The sequence below is a fragment of the Hippocampus guttulatus genome, chromosome 1, assembly GCF_054856545.1.
Source record: "Hippocampus guttulatus isolate MCC_2025c chromosome 1, RoL_Hgut_1.0, whole genome shotgun sequence".
Taxonomy (NCBI): Eukaryota; Metazoa; Chordata; class Actinopteri; order Syngnathiformes; family Syngnathidae; genus Hippocampus; species Hippocampus guttulatus.
This window is the reverse complement of record NC_141261.1, coordinates 20,256,219-20,269,292: the sequence shown is the minus strand read 5'-3', so window position 1 is coordinate 20,269,292 and position 13,074 is coordinate 20,256,219. Positions and strand designations below refer to the sequence as shown.

At 43.6% G+C, this 13,074-nt stretch overlaps 1 protein-coding gene across 2 annotated transcripts in view; it reads right to left on the bottom strand.

Moving 5' to 3' along the window:
- Positions 1–13,074, bottom strand: part of ncam2a (neural cell adhesion molecule 2a) — a 187,068-nt gene that overhangs the window by 14,154 nt on the left and 159,840 nt on the right. For both annotated transcript variants that reach the window (XM_086117660.1, XM_086117651.1), the window contains exon 9: positions 2,094–2,244. In XM_086117660.1, the coding sequence (XP_085973786.1) occupies positions 2,094–2,244 (151 nt within the window). The remainder of the gene's footprint in view (positions 1–2,093; positions 2,245–13,074) is intronic.

The following is a 13,074-nucleotide window of genomic DNA, read 5'->3' as shown; positions in this document are numbered from 1 at the left end:
CCCTCTCAGCCTGCAGTGACTTAGTAAATTAATTCATTAGTCCGGGTGGCAGCGGTTGCCTCAGTCGAGTCTGCGCTGGAGCCGCTTGTCGGCTGAGGCCAATGCAACAGAACTTACGGTCTAATGATGCATGGAACGCATGTGTGCAGTGTGGTTCAACATGAGGATGCCGACAACGCCGTCTTTAATGAGCAATGTAGGTAGCAAAGAGAGAGACAATCGGATACGGTAAATTCATTATCTCTCGATCTGCCTCGCTGTTTATTTCATCGTTTCTGAGAGCGTCAGGGCGTCGCGACCAACAAATACCCATGTCCTCTGCTCTCATTCAAGCAGTGCGAATAATGAACCCAATCATTCAAAGGCCAATACTCACATCTTGGCGTCAGAGCTCATTAGGTTGGGGATAGCCCACCCCGAATGACCTCCAAACAAGAAGTGAAATGGAGGAATCGCATTTGATGCAGGGGTGCAGTCGGTGTCGGGTAGACGATGCACAGCAATTTACCTTCCTGGAGGCTGCGAAAGCGGCACACTAGTGAACACAGTGTTGGAATGCGATGACAACATTATTTCTTTAACGCCCCTTTTTTTCACTACGATCTAAACGTGACTATTTGATGACAAAAATATGACATGACGTATGTGAGTTTTTGTTGATGAGACGAGACTGGACGAAATCTTTAGCGCAGGGGTCTCAAACTCCGGTCCTCGAGGGATAAGCTCATCAGCAAGCTCTGCAGAGGCCTGATAACGGCCCTGATCATTTGAATCAGATGTGTAGCAGCAGGGAGAGACGGAAAACAAGAAGGAAAGCGGCCCTTGAGGACCAGAGTTTGAAGCCCCTGCATTAGCGTGTGGTTTTTCTGATGTTCAAAATGCATGACGTCTCTTCCTATTGTGCATGTAATCTGTCTGTCAAAAAATATCAGCAATGCTGTTGCAACCTATCTTTGTTTGGTCTCGCCTGCCACCTGGCCGGCACGTAGGGCCACACCCACACACCGTGACAACACAACACATCTGCGGTCAATAGTCATACAGAAGGACACTCTTTTCAGTGATGGACCAAGGCGACAGTGCCAAAAAAAGGGGCTTGGTGGTCAGAAACGAAGAAAAAATATATAGACACACTTTCTGTACAACAGAAATAGCGTAATGCATTGTGGTGGAAACAAGACTACCAATCTCAAGCAGCGTCTGAAGGCTCTCCATGCTCATATTCTTTCGCAGGTAAGTCGCAACTAGTTCTGTTAACATATCGTACTGTAACTGTATACATTTGTTCGCATTCGATGTTAGTCGATAACCGGCTTGTGATAAATTGCATTGCTATCATAAAGAGCTAACGTCATGGCTAACGTCAGTTCATTAGCTTGTTGTGTTGTAAGGCACATTTAGGAATTATATATATATATATATATATATATAATTATATATTTTGCCTTAAGTGTCATGTTTGTTTCATACATTTTAGCGTTACTCATGCATTGCTCATATTTTGGGCATGAGTATGTTCATTGCACTTGAGCAGGTTGGTTCCCAGAAATAAAGCCACCACAAGTGCCACAGAAAACGTTTTGGTTCTTGGCTTATTGTGGAGTAATGAACACTGTTACCAATTTATCTGTGTCTGAGGCATAATCTTTGGAGATGAGAAAGTCTTTGCTATTCACTGGAAGCCTTGTATGTCTATTTTTTAACTACAGTAAAATGGACTCAATCTGGACGAAAATGTTTTGGAGTTTTCGTCGACTAAAACTAGACGAAAACTATCACGAGTAGGAATGACTAAAATGTGACTAGAGTAAAACTAAAAAGCATTTTTGCCCAAAAGACTAAGACAAAATCTAAAAAGGCTGCCCAAAAACAACACTGTTGGAAAGAATTGACAGAACACGACATGATTAACAATGGTGCAGAGGACATCAGTCTTGTTGGTCACAGTGGGTCCAGCATCATGTTATTACATGTTCCTGTTTGCAGCTGCATGCTTATGTTTGAGACAGTTAAAGATGCACTGGGAGGAGAACTGCGGTCTGAATCAGGAAACAGTCACGCCGTAAATAATGGAATGTCAAAAAGCCACTTACACTCAATATCCAGAAACATGCTCTTCTGATGCCCTCCGATCCTGCTGAGTGCCTCGCAGTCAAAGCGGCCCAGGTCGGCAAGCCTCACGCTGTTGATTGTCAGCACTGATTTGCCGTGGTGACCGCGCACCTCTAAGCGTCCGTCCTGGCTCTGAGGACATAAAATGTGAGGGTGAAGTGTGTCCCAATCAATGTTCCCTCTTATTTTCCATGTGGCTGAGTATTCACACAAACTCCCAGAGAATTCCTTGGACCACAGTCCGCAACATCCAAGCACTTCTATATATAGATATGAATGGACTAACAATGCCGCGTACTTGCCGTAGCGATTATTGAAGCCACCAGTGACCATTATACATTGCCACTCACTAAGCGAGCCTAATTTGAATATATTTACAGTATATCTCTGCAGTATTCTCAAATTATTTTCTCTCAGTCCGGCGAAAAATGCCACAGTGTGTACTAATAAGTCTGGAAGAAGCGTTAGATGCACATTTCATTGGTAGGAATGTGATAATAAATTGTGTCTTCTAAGGTACAGTAAAGAAAGAGAACGCAGAAAAACAGACAACAGTAAAGTGGTATTTTGGCACCCACTGATTTGCAGATTTCTTTTCAATGCTTTAAAAAAATATTCTAATATATTTCAGCCTTTTTTTTTTTTGCCCTCACACCCATGACATTTCCCTATTGCTTTTCATAGAGAACATTTATGAATGTTTCCCAGCATTTTTCAAAGAATGTTTTGAGTTTCAAACAAACAAAAAAAAATAATTCAGATGCATCTCATTGGTTGTCACAGATTTTCACTATTCACAGGCCCGCCTCGTTCCTAGTCGGTCCATTGTACTGTATAATTCAGCATTATAAGGGATGGTTTTTCTACATACGAATTGGGATGGTAGCACGACATAGCGTGAGGAGGGGATGCAAATACAAGAAATTAGGACAAGACAGGAGCAGGAAGCCATGCAGTGATAACCAATGCCTCGTGTGAGTAGCTATGCTGTGCCGCTAAAAAAACCCTGCATAGAATTTGAGGGCAGGTGAGAGGACAGTCTAAGTAGATAAATGGATCGCAAGGGCTGTATGTACTGCAGCAATTAGAGGCACCCTCACCAAGCAAGTAAATGCCACAGGCTTGTGTCTCCCAAGATATGCTTGCGAATCAATAACACCACACATGCATGTGAGTCATCCCCGTTAACCGGAGCAGCTATGCAAGCAAAATCAGAATGTCTGAGTGAGATTCACAAACATCAACAAATTTATGACTATATAAAGATGAGGATATGTATTATATGATGAACACACAAGATGTCACCCCGCCAAAAATTGTAAAAAAAAGAAAAGAAAAAAAAGACAACTTTTGTTTCTGGTACATGAAACTCAATCTAATGGCAAACGCATGATTAAGTTTCGAAGACAGAGAAGATGTCTGAATTGTTCACGACAATTGTAGTTCAAAGAACGTGGCATGGCAAACGGAGCAAGATTAGGTTGAATCCCTTACACGTTCCCCAAATCGCTCTACAATATATACCGTATATATTTTTTTCCCAGGATATATCAAAAATAATTATTTAGGCCTGCTGTCATTTTTTTTTACTAACTGACAAGCCACCAATCGAAGTGCCACCTGCAGGCTATTGGAGATACTTCTGACATCCTCTTTTCATTACCAACCTGACAGTAGCTTTACTTGGTGAGTATTTATTGCATTCTAGTGTTCTCGTGTGTTGTCAAACACATAACCATCCTTGGCATTGCGCTACGAGACAGAAATGGCTCTCAACAGTAACAGGGCCATGCATTAGGTAGCCACTGTTAGTGCCTGAGCAAATGGACCATTACAATCTGAGGCGATCTAGCTTCTCACTGCCAGAACATGACATCTTGTTGAATGGTGGGGCTGCTGGATGAAAGTAGTTTGTGAGGTGTAACACTGGACTCATGCATATATCACAAAATAACTACACCTGAAGGAAAATATTACATAATGACACACATCATTACTCTGACTCCCAAGTCAGCTATTGCCACCCTGTTATCTTTGATATCGCCAGAGCCCCCTTTCCGCCGCAATTTCTTTTTATCCCTTCATTAATTTTGTTATCTGTTGACTTGATCATGAAATTATCCTAACAGTAAGTAGGCAGTTCTGTGTTTGGGGGTGTTGTCACTGCATTTTTCGAACCATATATGGTACCTTTTATTCATAGTTTGGCTGGTCCCGCACCTGATGCGTCTTGTATATCGCTGGAGTCCTCCAAGACATCACTTTTCAGGAGACCCCAAAAATGACAGATTTTTTTGTATCCAATGCATGGTCAGACAGAGCAGTACTTTTTCCAACAATTTTCAACACACGATGGTGGGCAGACGAAATGTATAGAGTTGTGAAAAAACAGTTTTCTGTCCAACGTTAGTGATATCTGAAAATTAGAGCTCAGCACCTATATTGCCTGTTCTTTAAACATGTTGACTTTTTTCAAATACAGTGAAACTCCTCTACAATGAAACCTACATGGGCAGAAATACCCCCTAGTGTTAAAAAATCTTCAAGCATTAAAACCATTCCCGCTTTTCTGCTCCCCCTACAACGAAAAATCTCCCTGTTGCATAATACGAAATCTTTTTCTCTGCCCTTGCCTCGCAATGAGATTCACTACAACGAAAACAAGCCTTCCACAAAAGTCAAATCCAACCTCAGTCTACAGCGACTCCTACTGCTTAGCTCAGAAACGGCAACAGCAAACACCACAGTGGCTTACACATGCGCAGTAGTGCATGAAGTATTTGTTATTGTTCGTTTCAGACGCAGCACAAACGTTGCATTGCTAAAATGGCTACAAAAACGGACCTTTGCAGACCAAGGCGTGAAGAAAAGAAAAGCTTTAACGATTGAAGACAGGATAAAAGTAATAAAAATGAAAGATGGAGGAAGCAAAGTAAAAGACATTATGCAATAAATTGATGTAACACACACACACACACACACATATATATATATATATATATACATATATATATATATATATATTTATATTATATATATATAATAATTCCTCGTCTCACCCCCCCTCGGGTGGTGTCCGTCCCTCATTCAGCTCGGGTCCTCTACCAGAGGCCAGGAAGCTTGAGGGTTCTGCGCAGTATCCTTGCTGTTCCCAGCACTGCACATTTCTGGACTGAGATGTCCGATGTTGTTCCCGGGATCTGTTGCAACCACTGATCTAGTTTGGGGGTCACTGCCCCAAGTGCTCCGACCACCACAGGCACGACTGTCACTTTTACCTTCCAGGCTCTCTCCAGCTCCTCTCTGAGCCCTTGGTATTTCTCGAGTTTCTCATGTTCCTTCTTTCTGATGTTTCCATCACTTGGGACCGCTACATCCACTACAACGCCTTTCCTCTGCCCTTTATCTATGATCACGATATCTGGTTGGTTTGCCATTACAGTCTGGATCTGGAAGTCCCACAGGATCTTCGCTCTGTCATTCTCCACCACCTTCGGAGGTGTTTCCCATTTTGACCTTGGGGTTTCCAGTCCATACTCCGCACAGATGTTTCGGTAGACTATGCCAGCCACCTGGTTATGGCGTTCCATGTAGGCTTTCCCTGCCAGCATCTTACACCCTGCAGTTATGTGTTGGATCGTCTCAGGTGCCTCTTTGCACAACCTACACCTTGGGTCTTGTCTGGTGTGGTATATCTGGGCCTCAATGGCTCTGGTGCTCAGGGCCTGCTCTTGAGCAGCCAGGATGAGTGCCTCTGTGCTGTCCTTCAGGCCAGCCCTCTCTAGCCACTGATAGGACTTCTTGAGATCGGCCACTTCAGTTATGGTCCGGTGGTACATCCCGTGTAGGGGCTTGTCCTCCCATGATGGTCCCTCTTCCAGCGCCTCATTTTCTGTTCCCCATTGTCTGAGGCATTCTCTGAGTACGACATCCGTTGGAGCCTACTCCTTGATGTATTCATGGAGCTTGGATGTTTCATCCTGGACAGTGGCTCTCACACTCACGAGTCCCCGGCCACCTTCCTTTCGGCTTGCGTACAGTCTCAGGGTGCTGGATTTGGGATGGAACCCTCCGTACATGGTTAGGAGCTTTCGGGTCTTAACGTCCGTGGTCTGAATCTCTTCCTTTGGCCACCTTATTATTCCTGCAGGGTATCTGATCACTGGCAGGGCATAGCTGTTTATTGCCCGGGTCTTATTCTTGCCATTGAGCTGGCTTCTTAGGACTTGCCTCACTCGCTGGAGGTATTTGGCTGTAGCCGCTTTCCTTGTTGCCAGTTCGAGGTTGCCATTGGCTTGTGGTATACCGAGGTACTTGTAGCTGTCCTCAATGTCTGCTATTGTTCCTTCAGGGAGTGAGACCCCTTCAGTGCGGACTACCATTCCTCTCTTAGTCACCATCCGACTACATTTCTCAAGCCCGAATGACATCCCGATGTCGCTGCTGTAGATCCTGGTTGTGTGGATCAGGGAGTCTATGTCCCTTTCGCTCTTAGCATACAGCTTTATGTCATCCATGTAGAGGAGGTGACTGATTGTAGCTCCATTTCTGAGGCGGTATCCATAGCCTGTCTTGGTGATTACTTGGCTTAGGGGGTTCAGTCCTATGCAGAACAGCAGTGGGGAGAGTGCATCACCTTGGTATATGCCACATTTGATGGACACTTGGGTAAGTGGCTTTCCATTGGCTTCAAGTGTGGTTTTCCACATCCTCATCGAGTTCGCAACGAAGGCTCTTAGGGTCCTGTTCACCTTATACAACTCCAAGCATTCAGTGATCCATGTATGTGGCATTGAGTTGTAATCAATCCAGGCTGTGCACAGGTTGGTACGTCGGGACCTGCAGTCTTGTGCGACTGTTCTGTCAACCAGGAGCTGATGTTTGGCTCCTCTGGTATCTCTACCAATGCCCTTCTGTGCTTCGCTCATGTATTGATCCATGTGTCCACTTATCTTAGCCGCAATGATGCCTGACATGAGCTTCCATGTTGTGGATAGACAGGTTATTGGCCGATAGTTGGATGGGACTGCACCCTTTGAGGGATCCTTCATGATCAGGATCGTTCGCCCTTCGGTTAGCCATCCTGGGTGAGTCCCATCCCTCAGCAGCTGGTTCATTTGTGCTGCTAGGCGCTCATGGAGTGCTGTGAGTTTCTTTAGCCAGTAGGTGTGGACCATGTCCGGGCCTGGTGCTGTCCAGTTCTTCATATCTGAGACTCTTTCCTGTATGTCTGCCACGGTTATGTTAACTGGGTTCTGTTCAGGGAGGCTGCTGTGCTCCTCTCTCAGGGTCACCAGCCATTGTGCACTGCTGTTATGTGCAACCTCCTTCTCCCATATGCCTTTCCAGTACCTTTCAGTTTCCAGTCTTGGTGGGTCAGCTCTGTTGTCAGGACCCTGCCACTGAGCGTACACTTTCGCAGGTTGTGTTGCGAACAGCCTGTTTATTCGCCTGGCCTCATTCTCTTTCGTGTATCGCTTTAAGCGGCTGGACAAGGCTTGGAGCCTTTGTTTGGCAGTTTCGAGTGCTTCAGGTATGGTCATCTGGATGTAACTCTCGGGTATCGGCCTTATCATCACACCTCTCTGGGCCTCAGTCAATTGACTCACATCTTTCCGAGCCGCCTTGATCTTAGCCTCCAACCATCTTTTCCATGGTGGGTAACGTATCTCATGGCTTCCATGGTTGCTCTTATAGCCAAGCATCTCAAGGATCACTGATGCTGATATATATATATATATATATACTAGAGCTGTCAGTTTAGCGTGTTTTTACTGCACACGTCACAGCGGATGTTACGTTGCTCTATAAATAAACCAGAAAAAAAACAACAAGCGCGCTGCACAGGCCCACACACGTTTGTTTTGCCAGCCACGGCAGCGCGAGACACCGAAAACGGATACTTTAAGAGTTTATGAATGGAAAGTTTACTTTTAAAAAGTTGCCAGATAGTTCCACTGACAAGACCAAAGTTACCTGGATGTTTTGCAGTTGTAAACTGAGCTATCATCATAGCACGTCGAGTCTGAAATACCACTTAATGGCCAAGCACACAGCTGACGTGAGTACTCCGGCCCCTCGTCTCAGACAGACAGCTATGGATCATTTCAAAGCGAAGAAAATGGATGACACGACGAAGAACAAATTTGCTGAAGCCATAGCTAAATATATGGCTACTGCATGCAAGCCTGTCCTCATTGTCCACAGCTCGACTCAAGCTGAAATCATTCGCATTGCATCTAACGACTCCACTACGGATTGCCAGCGAGAGCCTCCATTATAAGCTGTGTACAGAGATTGTACGTAGCGGAGAAGGCTACGCGATTGTTACTTGTTTGGAACTATTTTGTGTGGAAGGTTACAGTGTTCCGTGTCCATATAAATAAAGCGGGTGGAGCTTCTCTGTGTTCGTCTGACAGTGACGGTGCGCTGTGGCACGTCAAGAGTTCAGCGGTGCAGTGGTAGCGACCTAGCGAAAATAAAACGTCTCCAGTGTTGTCATCGAACCAAGTGTAGTCATCCGAAATGATGTCTACACAAAACCGTAGAGAGACTTCCGCGCAAGAAGGACCAACAGAATCAACATAGCCTGACTGCTGTGTTCAAAGCAACCTTGAGAAAAATAAAGTATGCAACCATGGCTTGAATCCACTATAGGCTGAGTACTAGTTTACCTTAGATGTGCACTTTATAATGTTATATTGCTCTGTTTTGATTCCATAAAAAGAGCTGTTAAAGCAGCTGTTGTGTGACAAAATATTTTCTTCACTGTCGTTGATGGACAGTAATATTGTGTGAGAGATTATGTGTGAATAACTGCTCCCAGTGAAAAATGTTCATGTAAAATTGAAAATCGAAATTGTTATTTCAGTAAATATTTGCATTTTGCACATAGAAAACTGATTCATGATTGATGTTGATGAGAGCATTAAAATGGGGAAAAATAGGACAAAAAACGCTAAAAGGAAATTTAGAAACGATAAAAAATGCGTGAGTAATCATGATGAATTTTTAGTGAATTTGAGTTAATTATGACAGTTTCATTTTTAATTAGATTAAATATTTGAATCATTTGACAGCTGTAATATATACATATATATATGTACATACACACATATATACTGTATATATACTGTATATATACCCTGTATATATATGATATATTTATTTGGCTCCTGCAAAATTTGCGTTTTTTTTTAAAATGAACGTTGTATTCATTATCTATACAAATTATGCATTTTACAAAGAAATGGAAAAATGACAACATTGGCAGTTATTTAATGCATTTTAATGAGAAATGATATGTGTCTTTATCACGATATATAATGGCCTACTTTATATCGGGAGGATTGTCCATATCATGCAGCTCCGGCGTGGTGTGATTACAAAGCTGAATATGAAATATGAAAGAGGATAAAAGAGAAAAATACAAGGACTCAAAATGTCAAGAGGGACGTGTATGATGCAGAACACTCCTTGTGAACTTGTCGGATCAAATTTAGCTTGCAGCTACAGTGAAGCGAGGCATATCTGAAAAGTAAGTCAAGGGAAAGGCTTTAGCCAGTGAATGTTGGGAGACTGACTTTATCTGCCAGAGTATTGCCAAGAATAGGCAGACAACACACCACCACCAGAAATTGCACAGACCTGTTCATCATGAACACCAGTCGACAGACCTGTTCATCATGAACAGCAGTCGACTCAAGATTGCTTTTTAGCTGAAACGGTGGCCTCTGGATCAGAATCAGCTGAAAAACCCGCTTGTAAACTTTACCACAGTTCGCTAAATGGAAGTGTACTGGTTGGTAAAAATGTGGCTTTCGTCATGCCTTATCTTGCAGTGTGTGCCCGTGCGGTAGAAGCAAACATTTTCCCTTGCACGTTGAGCTCTTTGTAATGACCCCAGGTCACCCCAACACTCTTTGTTGTCTCTGCTCTATCCTATTTAGCTTATCGTCACTCTTATCGCAGCGGTACTGTCAGCCAATGAGTTGCAGTGGCTCCCCACTTCACATTTTGACTGCTTACTTTGCCAGCTGGGGTCAATGGGATTGGAGCAGTGCACACACTCTGAATGCAGAGGATGGAGGGATGGGTGAGGAGGAGGAAGAGAGAGAACACCTTCTAGGAGGGGAGCTTCTGAGTCAGGAAGTGACTGGCTCACACCCTCCTCGCTCATCAACCCCCCCCGCCCCATCCCATTCCTCTCTGCCAACTGGTGAGCTGTGTGCGTGGAGACCAAGGCACCCTCCAAAGCACAGCCTGTTTGATATGCAGCTCAGTGGAAGGCAAGTGGCCAGCACACAACAGTGAAGTGCAGACACGCACATGCTTGCAGAGGCTATTTACATGTCAGCGCAACCATATATGCGCGGGCAGCCATGACAATACGTAGCTAAAAGATGGATACGTTTATAGGATTGGTGAAAAAAAGAAGGTAGAACGAAGTTCTTACAGAATGCATAATTAATACCAGATGCGGGGGGCTGGGTATGCTTTCATCGCAATGCTTGAGACTTAATAGAAATGCCATCTGTAAATGTCAGCATTGCTTGAAGCTAACTGTCGTGATCTATTATTATTATCTTTTTTTTTTTGGCTTGCGCTCTTCACTTTTTTGCCTCCATTGCTTCATCCACGCGACGATGCAGGATCCCCAAAGAGAAGCATTGAGCAAGGTCGAATTTTCAAACAGTCGTATTCACTAATGAATGTTGCGCAAGGCTGGCAGGTCCAGAAGGAGTGAGTTGGTCGGGCCTTCTACGGTGGCTGACTTGGTCAAAATGACCTCATCAAAATATACAGAAATTCTAATATGCCACAGCACGCTGTTGTACATCTCGGTGCACCCAATAGGAAAGAGTTGTTTTTTTAAAGCAAGTTTAAAGTATTTTTTTCCCATCTTATTTCTATGTATTCATAGAATGATCAATGAAATCCAAGTTATTATTGCCACCAATACGGATCATTATTGATGTTCGAAAAATGTAATTCACTGTAACTGTCATTATTTACAGTGTTTCGGGAAAAAAGAAACAAAAACAGCTACCTAAAAAATTGGAACGCATGTTAACAGAACTTGAAAAACAACAGTAGCAGCAGTGATAGTCACTCTTTTACTGCACTACCATTTTTGGACACACCCTGTTGGTGAATAAACTCCTCCATCATTGAACAATCAAACCAAGTCCTTTTCATTTTTACCTGACTGGAGGTGTTCAAGCTCAGTTTTGTCTATTTAGTGAAGAGGTGAAGTAATGGCAAGTTTATTATTATTATTATTATTATTATTAAGTAGCAACACCATTCATCATGCAACCGATGGACGATGGCGACGCTTGATAAAATACAAACACTCCACTGTGAGTGGGATGAAGCTACTGTATCTGAGGCCCACAGAGGAGCAGATTACGGATGCAGATTGGAGAGCAAATGGGGAGAGGAATGTCCTGCCTTAAAACTAAATGACTGTGTTCATCCATCATCCTCATGTCCCAAATGCTCAGTGGGTCTTTGTACGTGTTTAGGTGTGTTGGGCTCCAGTTGCATTTCCATAATTGCATTTGCAACTTGTTATTTATCAAACAGAGCGCTTCAAGCCAGCACACACATTCATTTATCTTTATGGTGACCTTTTTCCAGGGAAAAAAAAAGAGTGACGTAGCTATTTTTTTTCTGTGGGGGTTTTAGTCCTCGGAAAGGGTTGGGAGCGCATATGTGTTTGACACTCGATAATTACGTTTCAAGGTAGCCTCGTTCAATTCTCGCCATTGACGTCCTGCCTTAAAACATGTGTGCAAACGCAAAGCATCAAAACCACACATTATCACTTATGGAGCAAAAATATTAAAAGATCTGCTTTTGGGTGTGGTAAGAGCAGCACTTATGGTGCAATATTTTCAACAATTCGTGTATGACAGATGGCACACAGAGGCACTCAAGTTACTCTATACAGACGTGAACGCAATGACATTTTAAAATGGTCCATAAGGGCAAAACAGGAAAATGGATATGACTTGTACTTAAGACCATTAGTAGTCGTGTCAAAGCGTCAACATTTACATTCAATTCGATGGGACGATTTAGCGCAGAGGTGTCCAACTCTGGTCCTCGAGAGCCCTTATCCAACATGTGTTGGACATCTAAAACATGCTGGATAGGGCCCCTCCAGGACCGGAGCTGGACACGCCTGATTTAGAATATTCAATTAGCCGAGCATGCATGTTTTTGCAGCGATGTTCCTAACTGTGAGGCAGACATGCGAGCCACAACATCAGTATGCCGCCTGTGTTTTTATTTCATTCATCATTATAAAAGACAGGTCATGTTATGGCTCAAGTTTAAGATTAAGATTAAGATATCCTTTATTTGTACCACACTGGGGAAATTTACAGTCTACAGCAGCAAGATTGTGGGTAGAAAGAAGAAAAAAAACAAACACCGTTCAATTCAGTGCAATATAAATATAAAATGGATAAATTGCAGTGCTATTTACAATTGTTTTTCACATCATTTAATTATTTTTATTATTATTGTTATTATTTTTATTCAGCAGCCTGACAGCAGTCGGTAGGAACGAGCGTCGGTATCTCTCCTTCTTGCAGCGCGGGTGTAACAGTCTCTGGCTGAAGGAGCTACCTAGTGCTGTCAGGGCGGGCTGGAGGGGGTGGAAGGGACTGTCCATCATAGCTTTTAGCTTAGTTAGCATCCTCCTGTTGCCCACCTCCTCCAGAGTGTCGAGGGAGCAGCCCAGGACAGAACTGGCCTTCCTGACCAGTCGCTCCAGTCTCTTTCTGTCCCGGGCCGAGATGCTGCCTGACCAGCAGACAATGCCATAATGGATGGCCGAGGCCACCACCGAGTTATAGAAAGTCTTAAGGAGTGACCCCTGAACCCCAAAAGACCTCAGTTTCCTGAGTAGGAAGAGTCGGCTCTGTCCTTTCCTAATCAGGGTGTCCGTGT